At 42.9% G+C, this 14,516-nt stretch overlaps 2 protein-coding genes across 3 annotated transcripts in view; both read left to right on the top strand.

Annotated features, from left to right (window-relative positions):
- The window catches only part of thsd7ba (thrombospondin, type I, domain containing 7Ba), a 103,028-nt gene extending 94,419 nt beyond the window's left edge, over nucleotides 1-8,609 (top strand). Inside the window, exons 25-30 of the mRNA XM_076159068.1 lie at nucleotides 2,234-2,407; nucleotides 4,058-4,153; nucleotides 4,997-5,079; nucleotides 5,769-5,961; nucleotides 6,275-6,362; nucleotides 6,586-8,609. Coding sequence (XP_076015183.1) covers nucleotides 2,234-2,407; nucleotides 4,058-4,153; nucleotides 4,997-5,079; nucleotides 5,769-5,961; nucleotides 6,275-6,362; nucleotides 6,586-6,670 — 719 coding nt within the window. The 3' untranslated portion in view covers nucleotides 6,671-8,609. The remainder of the gene's footprint in view (nucleotides 1-2,233; nucleotides 2,408-4,057; nucleotides 4,154-4,996; nucleotides 5,080-5,768; nucleotides 5,962-6,274; nucleotides 6,363-6,585) is intronic.
- Nucleotides 8,610-9,646: 1,037 nt separating this feature from the next.
- Nucleotides 9,647-14,492, top strand: hnmt (histamine N-methyltransferase). Of its 2 annotated transcripts, none has more exons than XM_076159195.1 (7): nucleotides 9,647-9,854; nucleotides 10,556-10,699; nucleotides 11,457-11,509; nucleotides 12,262-12,369; nucleotides 13,284-13,414; nucleotides 13,572-13,665; nucleotides 13,995-14,492. In XM_076159195.1, the coding sequence occupies exons 2-7, from the start codon at nucleotides 10,563-10,565 to the stop codon at nucleotides 14,354-14,356; spliced, it is 885 nt and encodes a 294-aa protein (XP_076015310.1). In that variant the 5' UTR covers nucleotides 9,647-9,854; nucleotides 10,556-10,562; the 3' UTR covers nucleotides 14,357-14,492. The 2 variants fall into 2 exon arrangements, with proteins under 2 accessions (XP_076015310.1, XP_076015309.1); XM_076159194.1 differs by having other exon boundaries at nucleotides 9,648-9,850.
- Nucleotides 14,493-14,516: the final 24 nt, after the last annotated feature.

Below are 14,516 nucleotides of genomic sequence, written 5' to 3' on the forward strand. Positions count from 1 at the left end.
TCCCCGTCAGAGCCAGTGCCACCCTTGGGTGATGCACCTACAGTATCTCTGAGGTGATGTGTGCAGTGATGCGTGCAGGATTCAGTGTGGTAGTATGAAGAAAAATGAGACACGGGCACAAACGACAGCCATAATAAAGCCCACAGACGCATCCGCCCAATGATATATAGCCTCGGCCGCGGACGTGCACACACTCGCAGAGAGACTTTGTCACCGCATTAAGTGACGTCCCGGAAGCAAATCAAGTCCTCATCATGCGCCCATTCAAACAATTAGCTTATCACAATGTCATTCAGGGAGCAATCACTCGCTTAATAACAGCGACACAATTAACAGCCATGGGACACAACATTATGAATACTGCAGGAACAAAGCTTTTACGCCATACAAGTGCAAATGCAATCAGAACAAAGCCTATTGTAAATTAGAGCATAAGAGAGCCTCATTTTACTGCATCTGTAATGCCGAGCTAGACAAAGGGAACAACAGCAGTTCAGCTAAATATTTCAGTAATATACAGTATCAATTCATATTAATGTTTGTTGGCACGCAGTACTGCAAGCTGCACAAGCAGGTGGGAGATTGGTTTTTGAGTAAACACAGAGAGAACGATGCCCTCTCTTTTTCCTGTGATAAAAGCAGGTAAAGGCCGCGTCACACGCGGGATTTACCAAGCTGCTTACGCTAAATTTCACGCACGTTCTGCCTAAAGTCGTGCGTGTCATTCAGCAGAGGTGCACTGGCCTGGAAGTGCAGCAGAAGGCAGTCCCTCTTAATGATTTCTTAATTAGCCACAGCCTCCCTAAATCAGACTCCAATTCCATGCGAGTTGTTTACACAGATTTAATGAAGGGCACAGCGCAAATTTGTGATCTTATTTAGAGCTGTTTTATGATCTAACCTGTGCAGTTGTGTAGGTGCATCCACACAAAGCTGCAGGCGCTGCTGAACATACAGTACAGTATGCATCATCACAAGGTCAACTCCGGATCAATGCATCTGCCGCCGTTATTTTATTAAGTGTTTTCTTTCTTTCCGCATCTTGTTGAAGTTTGTTTACATTGCGCAACATTGACGTCAAACTGTCATACTTCATGAAATGTTCCAATTAGTGTGCATGAATATGAATATTGAATCGTCGACCTAAAAACATCTTTATCACAATCTCCATGGCAACAAAGAGTAGCGCACAGTGACTGAATGACCTGCCCTGTACTGACTGGTGTGTGTGAGTGTGTCCTTTTTAAGCCTTAGTGTAAGCAGGCAGTTGTTGCTGTCCAGCTGTCGGCTGTGATTCTCTTACTCCTCACTGTCGGGCAAACACCTCAAATGTCTCTCATGGCACACGCTAAAGCTGCACTACAAAATCAAATCATCGTCATCAAATCAAAGGACTCTGGTCTCTTTGGGCTCTTGCTGTGTTTTTCTGTAAGCAGACGCCATCTTGCAGTGTTTGCTTTTGCTCTTTTCTCTGTCGCCTCTGATCCCAGCCTTGATTCATCACTCAGCCACCTTCTGCTGTAAAGCCTTGGCTCTGGATCAGGAGACTTGATGGCAGGAGCAGATGTGGGTGTGTGTGTGTGCGCGTGCGTGCGTGTGCTGTTTGATCCACGTGTCTGTCTCTACGATTGGTGGTTGCTGACATCTGTGACTTTACTGGTGTTTGTTCTACACTGCAACTTCTGTGTGTTTTCCATGATCTGAGCAGCATGAGGGAGGAGCAGATGAATCCATATGACGATGAAACATAAACATAATGGGATGCGTTCACTCTAATGGGCAGTCAAGGCAGATGTGATTATCACTGAAAGATGACCTCACCGATGATTACAAATGATATTGATGTTGGAGGAAGCGAGTGTTGACATGTTATTTGTACACTCAATGTGTATCTCAAGCGTCGTTAATCTACTTAAAGCATTTCCCAACGCCAATGAATTGAGCTTCTCCTCAGAGAGGTATGGGTTTTGGATGTTACAATTTTACACAATCTCACAAGTTGTAGCTAGTATGATTTATGCGTCTGGTTGGGCTGTTGCCTCTGAATACCCAACAGGATGTGTGGTAATTTATTTGTGCGTTCGGTAAGATATCAGCCGCAGATGTGCGCTTGAAGTAGCTTTCGATCTCTCTGTAAGTGTTCCAGGAGCCGATAAAAATGATCCCTGAAACGGTGCCAGCCTATAAACCTAACACTAACAGTCCGACCGTGTCTACCTCTCTCCGTCTTCAGGAGACTGCCATTTGACCGAGTGGTCTTCTTGGAGCACTTGTCAGCTGACCTGTTTGGAAGGACGAAGCTTCGAGACCACCGGACGCCAAGCCCGCTCCCGAGCCGTGATCATTCAGGTTACGGAGAACCAGGACAGCTGCCCACGTCAAGTCTTTGAGACCACGCCCTGTAAAGGTACCAAGTAAAGAATGACAGAAATTGGTGACCATCCTCAACCCTTCTTCTCCTTCCATACTGCATCTCCTTGTCTGGTGGAAGCGTGAACATTGCATGTTGCTCTTCAATCTCATGTTATTCTTGTCTTTATTATCGTCTTTCAATATGGAGAGGCATGTAAGAGCAGTGTTTCCGCCAAGATTGACTGATATATGAGCAGCCATGGTATGTAATGACTTTCAGCTTTAAATACCAGCGTTGTGGGCATCAGGAAATGGCTATTGTTGAAACCGTCAGACGCTTACCTAATATAAAGATGACGTGTTAGGCTTTAATGAAAGGCCAGTGTTTGAAGAATAGAAAGGCTATAACGTAAGCGCATCTCTCTTGTGTGAGGAGCTTTCTTTGCATTTGGAAGACTGCGTGTTGTTATGATTTCCCCTCGCTGCTCTCATTGCGACGTTGTATAATGAAGTTTTTGTGACCGCATGCCCGCATAACCTACAGTATATAACTTCATATACATACTCAGGCTCCTACTATTCTGCCTCAGGAGGTCTGTTATTTTCCTCATTAATCACCTTCTTTGGAAATGTGCACATAAGTGTTCTGTTATCGCCTCTAATTATTGCCGTTTAAAATCCTGTTTTGTGTGTCGATGAAGGTTCTCAGACATCCAGGTGATTAATAGCAATCATCCATTGATTTAATTTCTGTTTCAGTATAGTTAGTTGTGGTCAGTGGTGGGCATCGTTTGTTCTGGGTATTTAATTGCAGCAGTAGACAGAAATAGGTAGAACAAAACAGGATCATGCAGGTACATGTCACAAAATCACAAAGCTAAGGCAGGCGGGGATCAAACACCGGGAAGTCTGATAACAAGGCAGCGGTACAGGGGCGAAGGAAAATCTCGGCTTCAAAAGGCAAAAACAAGGCACCGGAATCAAAACGAGGAAGAGTAAATCTGGAGAGTGAGGGATTAACGCTCACAATCTGGCAGTGAGTGGATGGAAGCTGGAGAGTTGACGGCTTGATGGGACGCAGGTGTGCAGGCCGGGCAGGTGAGATGAATCAGTGGTAATCAGGAGGGAGAAGGAGAGTGATCACGGAGGAAACCACACACACACACACACACACACAGTAAGGGGAAACAAAGGGAACAGCAGGAGACACGGACGATCTGTGATAAACTCCATACCACTGACTTCAAACATCCTTTTTTCTGAGGTGTTTCTGATATTCTGTCCTTTGTCATATTACATATATGGGTTGATTTTCTTTGATTCTACTAGCAGGTTCAAGTGTCTCTGACTTTAGTTTGAAATCAATTCTCAGCCCATAGCTGCCCTCAGGAAAATGATAGACTTTCTCTCTCAGAATTGGAGCCATCTTTAATTTTTCTTTCATACTTCTCCGCCCAATTTCCACCATCTTATCCCCCCCCCCACCCCACACACACACACACACAGACACACCCCTTCACCTTACCAACCATTCAAAAATATGGTATTTTAGTGTCACCACTATCTCAATATGTCTTTGGTAATAATGTGAAGTAACAGGGCTGTAAAAGATGTGGTAGCTAATATTGGTGGGAGCCTGAAGTCATGTCTGGATGCCCGGCACACACACACGGCTAACGAGCATCGTCTGCCTCTGCCTCTCCAGGAGGAAAATGCTACAATTACCAGTGGAGGACAGGAGGATGGAGCAACAATCAAAGAGCGGTGTGGTGCCAGCGCTCAGATGGAGTCAATGTCACAGGTGAACAGTTGGAGTGTCTCCTAGCCACCTGGTAGATGAATCGGGATGATCCACTTGTACACACACACACACACACACACACACACACATACATATCTACACCTCTATGTATGTGATTGTGTTCAGACTGCAGGTTTTGACACACAACCTGTTCTCAAATGTAATCTCATTCTGTCAATAACATGTTTAGATAATACGAGTTTTTATTTGTGGAAATGCCTCAATTTTGAACTAAAAATTATCAAAATTAATTGATCAAACATGCAGTACTTATTTTCCATCTTTCATTGAACTACACAGACACACAGAGCACATGAATGACATGTTGTTTAGTGTCTGTGTTGAATTGAACACCTTATTTGATCCGCCCGTTTTCACTGCTGCTAACATTGATTGTTCCCCTCTCTCTCTTAACATTACTAATCAATAAGTCAGACTCTAAGCAAGGAGGCTTTCAATCCATATAAATTTAATCATGCATTTGTGGAAAGCAAAATATGCAGAAAAAACTGAAAAATGGTAATTGTGTGTGGAAATGAAAGCCTCGGGCGAGCTTGATGTGCTGCAAATACAATACAAGTGCTGAGTGATCTTGTCATTGGGATGTACTGTTTTTTGGCAAATACGAGCCCAGAAGGATTCATCTCTCTCTGCAGAGGAGGAGAGAGAGGTGAGAGACGGGGGCATCACTCTTTGATATGATGACACGCAATTTTCCTTGTTGGAATTAAAATGCTCACAGATTGATCAGGGACTGTGATAGTGAACCCAACCCATTAATCAGGTGTGACATACATTAATATAGTGATCAATAAACGTACGAACCTGTGTCTCTCTTTCCAGGGGGCTGTTTCCTGCAGAAAAAGCCGACCTCGGTCAGACACTGCCACCCTCCATGCACCAAACCTTTCTCCCACTGCACACCGGTAAGAACTTGATTATGCTGTTAGTCATTCTCAGATTGTGTCTTTGCTGTTTACTCCACATAGTAGGTAGGGAGTTCAAATGGATTTTAACAAATCATTGGTTTAATTCAATTTTAAGGAGAGCCTGTTAGAAAGTCATCTGATTAATAATACTGAAAGATACCTGCAGGCTCTGTGTTAGTGAGGGAGACGGTAAGCGGGCAGCAATGAAAATGACAAAGCACATGTTTAGCGTGAGCTTTTACTGCCCCTCAGAGTATCCTGCATGTAGTTGCAATTCTAAATTAAAATTCCAGCCCCGATGCTTTGTGGCAGCATTGGACATTGTATTTAATAGTGTTTACATGGATATAATACCACAATTAAACAACACAAGAACCCACAGTGCTTGAAAGCAATTGCTTAAAATGACCGCATTGGAAGTGGTTTCTTCCATTTACTGAGTGCGTGTGTGAGAACTCCAGCTGGACCAATCATCCCATTACAGAGTCCAGCTTATGAAGTGTCAAGGTGGCTATAATACAAAAGTGTCACATTAATGGTTGGAATGTCTTTGAAGGAGTAGGCCAGAGGCTCCCCACATCATAGAGCATTTCTGTCAGCAATGTTTTGTGTCAGCGGGAGACGATCACAGCAGCCATCTCTTATTGGCTGTAAATGAGGTTCTTCTCGCTTCTCTCCCGTTCCAGAGTGGCGTGTGTGGGTGTGAGAAGGGTTACACTGAAGTGATGACCACGCTCGGCTTCTTGGACTACTGCACCAGAACCCCTGGGGTGGACAACAAGAAAGCTGACGTGAAGACCAACTCCGGTAGATTAAAACCCGGGTCGTCCCCGGCCCAGGACCTCTTCAACGAGTGGACCCTGCGACCTGTTGGCCCAGGTACTGAAATGGAAATCACTGCGGCACTCAGCCAGCACGGTGGAGATCGCTCCCGCCTTTGAACTGGGCTTTGCGCCTGTGGGATCACGAGGGGAGGAGGCGGAATTCATTTGAAGTCCCATTCTGTTTTTATCGGCACTTTTCCTGGCGCATCGATACGCACTGAACAAAAACTGGCCCATAATCAAAACAGTCAAAGATATTCAAATTGCTTAAAAGAATGTGACGCGTTCAGGCCCTTCAGATAGAACCTGTAAACATACTGTACATCCAAAATGAAATACAAACAAAGCTCCCGTTTCTGTCTGCACAGATGGAAGACTGAAGCTGTGGGTTTATGCCGTGACTGCCGTTGGCTTCATCTTCATACTCTTCATTATTGCCTTATCATTCCTGGTCTGGTATGTATTGTGTTGCCTTGTTCAGAGTTTTCTTGAATGGAAAAAAGTATGTAGCCGGCCCAAAAGTATGTAGAATGTAGTTTGTCCCACACACCTAAATCAGGTGTGTGTAGAACAGAAACAGATTTGAAAACATGACACCAGAGAACCACTGCGATCAGATGATGGATTTGCGTTTGATTTTTGCGTGGAACTAAACCAAGTTTCTCTTTTTTCTTCCCAGTAAACCACCCAAAACCACAAAGACGTCTAACCCTCCACCACAGAAGCCCCTGACCCTGGCCTATGACGGGGACATGGACATGTAACCAGGCTGCTTTACCTCACTGGAATGCGTTGGGACTGACGTTGGGGACTTGATCCTGACTTCATTCAGATCAGGTTTCAAGTATGATCCCCACCACACACCACTGACTGTTGGCCTGGTTTGAACTTGGGGTACGCACAAATATGGTCATGTGATTTGCTGCTGATGGGGCAGTTTTGTCTTTTGCCCCCACTGTCCTCCTCCGAAGAGGAAGCCGACTGACGACAAGGGAAAGCAGACTGTAAGTGACTGAAGGGACTGCTTGTGTTTTTTCACTGTTTGGGACCTGAAGTCTAAAGTACTCTGCAGCCTTTAAGGCTTCGACGGCACAAAGTGGATCCACAGGTGTTGGGGGGGTTCAGAGCGTTTATTCGCCAAGAGTCAAAGGAAGCACACGGTTGTTTTTCTTCTATAATGTGACAAATACATCATGAGTCAGCAGTCAGTCATGACATTCACAGGTGGACCAACGGGAGACTTTTGACGTTTGTCCTCGTCAGTGCTGGATGTTTGAAGAAATACGACAAACAGCCTTTTTTTGAATTTCCCAGAATAAAGCAGATGCGTTATGCACTATGTTAGTGCTGATTCACATTGTTTTGTCCTTTCAAATGACTTTTCTAATGTTTTCATTGTGATGCAAGTTGTTGCTGTCAGATTGTGATGTGTCGATGATGCCATATGTTGTGTATATTTGGACTCTTAACACCAACAGCAGATTTTGCCTTCATTTTGATAAAGTGACGCTGGAGTGATTCTTCCTTTGTTCTCATGAAACAATCAGTACGTTTACATGCACTTTAAAACTTTGATTATACTGTGATTAAAGCATACGCAACATCCACACGCACTCAATCAGCAGACTCGCACTGCGCGGTGCTGCACGCCGAGTACAAATGAGCCGTCGTGTGCCTTTAATCGCAGTAATGACAAATACTTTGCATATTGAGTGCATGTAAACGAACTAATAGAGGCTCCTTAACTCAGAAATAAATAGAAATTTGTACTGGAACATGGCACTTCTGATGCGTTGTATTCGTACAATATAACAGGCAAAACATGCACATACTATGATGAAAGTACCAACATGATAAATTGCATCGAGTACACAAGTTCAAATGCCAATGCAAATTAGGACCTTAATTTTGTTTGTTTTACAAGCCATCAAACTGAAGGGTTCTAAAGAATAAGCAACTTGGTGATTTTGATATCCAACGTTGACAAATGCCAAGTATTTCAACACAATGTGCTGTTATTTTATTGCTTAATTTCTTTATTTCTGCTATCAATAGAAGCCCGCCTCTATTCTGATTCCAGCTTAGACATAAGAAAACATTTTTCTTCAGTTCTGGGAATGTTCCAGGCGGCCACTTTGCACTTACAGAGCATCCCATAGTTTGATCAGATAATCACCCCGAGATACTTTGGTGGGGCACAAAATCTCAAATTTTTCATTCTTAGATAGTTCCCGGTGCATATCAAAGTGTGAACGATTTTACTTTTGCTCTGTGGTCCGTCTTTGTTCTTTCTTGCTCTAAAAGATTTGGTCACATGTTAACTAAACCCATTCAGCACCTTTTAACAATGTGCAAATATGGTTGTTAATTGTAACAAATCATATTTCAACTGCTGATTGTATGTAGGCATGCGTGATTTGTTTTAGCAGAAAGAGCTCAATCCCTCCTGCAGACACCGTTTGCTTCAGCCAAACTCTCCAATATTTGGCTGGCCCAGGGAGCATGGAAGAATTTGTCAAAGTCAAACGAAACCCAGTTGTGTTTTATGTAACAATGACCAACTAATTAGTGACTTATCTGGTCAGAAAACAGCGGATTTAATGGCAGAATAAATTAAATATTGGGTTATGTCCCAGAAAACATTCACTCATTATTTACAGTAATACCATGCTATTTGTGTTATTATTGTGTGTACATGGACAGCTGGACGAAAATGCCAATAAATTGTGGAATTCTATGTGCAGAAATCACAGCATTCCAGCTGTCTTTTGTTCAAACTGGTTAATCTCTGGGAAAGAGACTGGCTGGTGATCTCTGTCATCTCCTTGACTCTGGTGTCATGAGAAATTGTAATTACTCAGATTCCATAAGCAGCTTCTAAGATTCATCTGGGCCCCGCAGTCAGATATCAAGCTTGATGACGGTCCCACAATGCTGTGTTTAAATCTATTGTCTAATCTAATTCATTTGCTTGAGACTGTCACTTTTGCTTAAAAGAAGGTTGAATTCAAGTAGTTGTGTCACGGCCAACTGATTCGTTCTCAAGCAACGAGCTCATGTTGTCACGTCTAATTCATCTCACTTTACAGTCGCTCCTCTCATAGCACACAGACATATTCACAGGTTTCTTTGATGATCTGTCAGCCCTTTGAGTAGATGGAGTACATTCCCATCCACACTATACTCATAGTCATACATGGATGAAATTGTAGGGTTCTGTGGTTCACTAAATACATATGAAGTGTTGCTTAATGGAGGCATGAGGAGAGTCCATAGGGTGGACAGATGCTCAAGGTTGGTTACTCAGATCATAATTTTTACATGTCTGAATAGATACTTGGAATAATATTGCGTAAATGAATGTTCAGTCTAATAACGATGTTTCCATGATCAATAGTATTTGTATTTCCTTACAAGATGGAGTTGATAAGGATTGTGGAGCTCATTAGGATAACATGGAGAGGCAGGAAAGTGATCAGAGAACAATGTGGTCAGACTTATAAGATGTTGCACGCTGATGTCATTAATAAGAACATCGGTTGCACTTTGGAGCCAATAAAGGTCAGACACATTTATTTGTAATATGGTCAAAGGGAGAGAAGAGTCTCTGTTGTGTGTTGTAGTTGTGTTTTCCTGGATTTGACTGAGTTATGGGGACAAATGAGAAACCTTCATAAAACAAGTACAGTCCAAACAGTGCAGCTGCAGTCTAAGCTTGGCGGCTTTAACGCGTCCCTGCACTGCTGTGTGTATTGGACTTGGACCTGCTTACGACGCAGACGCCAGAGGGAGGCTCCGGCGCTGCCCCGTTCCGATTCTTAAACACAGAAGCCTCTCGCTACACGTCGTCGGTCCTCCGGAAGGAGGAGGGAGAGAGCTGGTGGATCCTTCTGCAGCCCTGAAATAGCTGAGCTGAGCTGAGCCCGCTGAAGTCTGCACGACACGTAAGTAAGTGCTTAAACATCACGTGATGCGTTCAGGGAACAAACGGTAGAGACGCCACAGGTTTTGCATTTGTAAATCGTTTCTTCCTCCCCGATTTGCGTAAATAAACGGTGAATGACGCTGTGTGTGACAGTGACTAAGTGCGCGAGAACACCATACATTAGAGAGAGAAGAGAATCATGAGGCAGATACTATCGTATTTGAATAGACTGTTTCACAGTGTTTTCACTTGTCATTCAGGGGGAAGTGCTGTGACAAATGGCTGCGTTCCATTTAGTTGTCAGCGAGCCATGCGCAGTACTAAGCTGGATAGAAAATAAATAAAATGAAAATAAAAATCAGGACTTCTTAGTCCACTTTATTGACAGAGGTCTGATCTCTGAAAATGTGGCGTTTCAGCGTTCGTTATTGCAGTTTGATTTCAAAATAAAAGTCCGTTGGGATCCATACACATTCTTACCAGTCCAGTCCAGCTTTGATACAAAGATACACTGACACACTTAAAAGGAACGCAGTCGTTATTAATGTAATGGAAAATGACATCACTGTGTACTCTTACTCTTTATGAAATGCATAAATGTGTACAACCATTAAACTTGACTTGACTAGTTTCTAATTCTACATTGACATACGTATATCATAGCAGGCCAAAACATGGAGCTTACTTTATAGCTTGTTGATTTAATATTTGCTTATTTTCCCAGAAGCATCATGGCACTTCCACTGAAGACTCTTTGTGATGACGATAATTACTACCAGGAGGCCTTCCGGCTTTTTCTGCAGCGTTCTTCTGAGCATAAGTGTATGCAGGACTTCATCCACAACATCCTGCCAGACATGCTGACCAGGTGATCAATCCTTAGAATACTGGACACCATAGATACTGAAAAGCTTTTAAAGTTGGCATCAAACATGGCGGGATATTGTAATTACAAATAATTTAGAATAGAAATCCATGCATGTGTAATGATGGATCTGAGGGGAATGGGGTATTGTGTGTACTGTGCACAGTGACACAGTGTACTAGAACAAAACAAAATCTGCATGTCAACTGCTCCATGTTCCGTGGCAACACTTTATACTGGTTAGGCAGTAGTTAGGCAGAAAGGCTGCCACTAAAATCTGGCAAACTGCAGCAGAAACAATCAAACAAGAACATCTTCAGAGAGTCAAAAATGTTGGAATGATGAAAAAGAAGTTGTGAAGGACAAGACAGCAGGGGTCCTAGCACTCAGCGGGGGAGACCTGAGACAAGCGGAGGCTGAGCCTGAGGAGGACACTGTTTTCAGCAAAGCGGCACTGAAATACAGTGTGCCAGAACCTATGACTAATTGGTGTTTCAAAATTAGACACGGCATGGAGCAAAAACAGTTTGAACACCAAAAAAACACACAATTTCAGACAACAATAAATTGGTCTGGAACATGAAAAGTTCAGGCTTTTCCAAGTGGAGCCTTTCGTTTGTTGTCTTCCACCAGCACCTGCTGTTGCCGAGGGACATCACAAACACAGATCAGTCGGTAGTGGTGGCGAGTGGAGTGCAGGCCAGGCACCTGACCTGACGCTGGCACCAGCACTGCTAACAGCCCTCTGCTCTCTCCACAGCGTTGGAGATGGAACGTCCCATCTTAATGTCATTGGAGTTGGAAGTGGAGCTGGTAAGACATTAACTGCTATGTGACATCGGTGAATAGGTGAAGGACGCGTCATGAATCAGCCAACCGTAGCTGTTGATGTTTATGGCGTCATATTGCATGGAAAACCTTTATGCCAATCATGGTCTCAGGCTTGTATTAAACTGTCCAGCAGTCGGGTTCATCTTTACTTTGAGAAACAAACAAACCTTTTATTGGACTTTGCCTATAATGCTCCAAATACAGCCAGGTTCATTTGTTAGCAAGCATTCTCACTTCTCACCCCCTGAGTGCCATTACCCTTCAGTTATACCAGTGCCAGTCCTTATAATTTACCTGAGCTGTCATGTCAGTATCATAATGGAATGTGGTTACAGATTCACCAGTGGGCTGTAAAATCTATTGGAATGACCAGAAACTCCCCTGTAGGCTTTTATTCAACCTCATTACAAAGATTCAGCACCTGTCCACACGAGTGTCTTTACTTAAATTAGTCTTTGCACATGGTGCTCAGAGTGTCAGATTCAGTAACAAATGAGAAGAAAGCTGCCTGCCTGTAGGTAAATGATCTTAGAATGAAAAGGAGAGAGATACAAAGGTTGATTGATAACTTCTGGGCCTATCTTTGAACCAGGTCACCCAGAGGTGTTTCAAGTGTTTAGTTTTGTGATGTTTGTCAATGAAGAAGAATCTTGATACTATAGTGAGAATAATTTATTTTACAGTTAACATTTATTTACAGGAATAAGTGGTTTTGAAAGTGCCTGTGCTTGTAGGTGAGATCGACTTAGAGATGCTTTCTGAGCTCCATCTGAAGCACCCAGGGCTGACCGTGGATACCGAGGTGGTGGAACCCAGCGGCCAGGAGATACATAAGTACAAAGGTACGGTTGTTACAGTTCTGCTACTCTCTGATATTCTGATAATGTGTATGAATTGCATCAACACACTCATATTGCAGAAAGTTTACAGTATGAACTCCAAACGGTCCTTATGGGCTGTGATTCCTTGGTGCAAAATAAAGACAAAGTTCCTCAAATAAAAATCTATTAGTACTAAAGGGGCTTCAACCCATACTGATGTCTGTGTCTGTGTGTGTGTTGTAGTTGTGTGTCTGCACTTCATATCCCAACCTCCTCAGGTTTTCTGTTGATGAAGCTGGGTGCCCTGCTGGTTTTCACTCTTTGCTTTTCTTTCATAAAGAAATGAGACAGGACTTGTTTGTTTTTTTCTCTTCCTCAGTCACAGTTAACAGTTTCCACGAAGACCTTGACAGCTATGCCAAGATTATGTGGTGAAACGTGGGGGGAAAACATAAAAAAAAAAAAGTTTTGGAATCTTTTTTTCACCCTTTCTCATCGTGTCTTATAGTATAATTTATTGCTTTCCCCTTTGTGCATCATTAAATTGCAATAGATTGTGCAACCCCCAGCACTACTCTGCAGCATGATAGATCATCTTGTTGAACTTTGTACTTTGATTGAAATAAACGTACGTTTTGCGCAATCAGGGAGGTTATCTAAGTGAAACTCAAATAACCTCTCAAATGAAGCAGGGTCGTTTGTTTTAGTTTTATTTATAAGGAAGAAACCTTGACCTTTGTTATTCTTTGAACAAAGAAATGATCATGAGAATGCAAATATAATGTGAAGCAGCGCGAAAGCTTTACCCAGTTTTGTTCCTTTTAATGTCAACATGTTCAACTAAGTACAATTGGTTGTGTTGTTACTATATTTGGCCTTCAAAAACTGTTCTTCAAGCTAAATTTCACATTTGTTTTGTGTCACTTTTAATGCAGCTTTGGTGTCACAGAAACCAAGTTTAGATTACATCAAGTTTACCTGGAACAACATGACTGCGTCTGAGTTTGAGGAGCAGTGGAAAGCCAACAAGAAGACCAAGAAGGCGGACTTCATTCATATGATCCAGGTTGGTTCTGCCAACACACTCGGCTGCTATGTGTGACACATCTAGTTCAAAGTGCTCCACAGCATTTAATCCCATCAGAACATCTGCACATCCATAGCATCAGAATTAGTTTCTCCATCAATCAGCCACCAGCTCATTCCCTGTGTGGAATCTGCAGATGCTGTACTATGTGAAGGATCCTGCAGCCACCGTCAGCTTCTTCCAGAGTCTCCTCAACAAGAACGGGAAGCTTCTAATCATTCTTGTGTCTGGTAATTTGATTTGATTTTGCCTGGGTTTGGGTCTGTGCCCCCCTTAGACAGGGAAAAGTCCAGTCCAGGAAGATGGAAATAAGACACCTTTTAAGCTTGTTATCCTGCAGTGAAATCGTAATTTGACACAATATGCATTAGAATGATGTGTTACATAGGATGTAGACAAGCCATACACAAGATTCTATAGAAAGATTGAATCGTTAAAAAGTGAATTAGAATAGTTAAAGCTTTACACAATATGTCACAGCCTATTTTATTTTCAAACATGTTTTTCCCTTTGTGTGTTAACCCATTCTTATTCATTTTTTCCACGTCACCAATTCCAGGTGAGAGTGGCTGGGGGAAGCTATGGCAGACCTTCAGCACCCAGCTGTGTTGCTCGGAAATAAGTCAGTGTGTGACCACAGGAGACATCAAGAGCTTGCTGGATAGCAGGGGAGTGAGCTACCAGTGCTACGAGCTGCCGTCTCAGCTTGACATCACTGAGTGCTTCACTGAGGGGGATGAGAAAGGAGAGCTGCTGCTGGACTTCCTCACCGAGATCCACAACTTCAGCAAGACAGCCTCACCTGAGCTGAGAGCTGACGTCTTAAAGTTACTGCGACACCCCGACTGCAGTGTGGAGTCTGATGGCCGAGTGATCTTTAACAATAATCTGGGAGTGCTGATCCTTGGTCCCCACAAATAGAGGCGTATCAATATCGTTATGAGTTTAGGAATCAGATGGAAAATGTGAAAGCTGCAGGGTGAATTATTCCATTTGTCATACAAAGTGGTTGTGTTTAATCAACTGTATTAGTAATTAACAAGATTCTAGCATTTGCTAAAGCAAATGGAGAAGAAAGAAA

Source organism: Genypterus blacodes, unplaced genomic scaffold (assembly GCF_046128005.1).
Source record: "Genypterus blacodes isolate CSIRO-AG114 ecotype Tasmania unplaced genomic scaffold, CSIRO-AGI_Gbla_v1 ptg000093l_1, whole genome shotgun sequence".
Lineage (NCBI taxonomy): Eukaryota > Metazoa > Chordata > Actinopteri > Ophidiiformes > Ophidiidae > Genypterus > Genypterus blacodes.

Excerpts from the sequence above, each read along its gene's own strand:
- hnmt (XM_076159195.1), top strand. The coding sequence starts at position 10,563 with ATGGCACTTCCACTGAAGACTCTTTGTGATGACGATAATTACTACCAG. Across the intron at positions 10,700-11,456 it reads CTGCCAGACATGCTGACCAG|CGTTGGAGATGGAACGTCCC; the intron begins GTGATCAATCCT and ends CTCTCTCCACAG. Across the intron at positions 11,510-12,261 it reads TGGAGTTGGAAGTGGAGCTG|GTGAGATCGACTTAGAGATG; the intron begins GTAAGACATTAA and ends CTGTGCTTGTAG.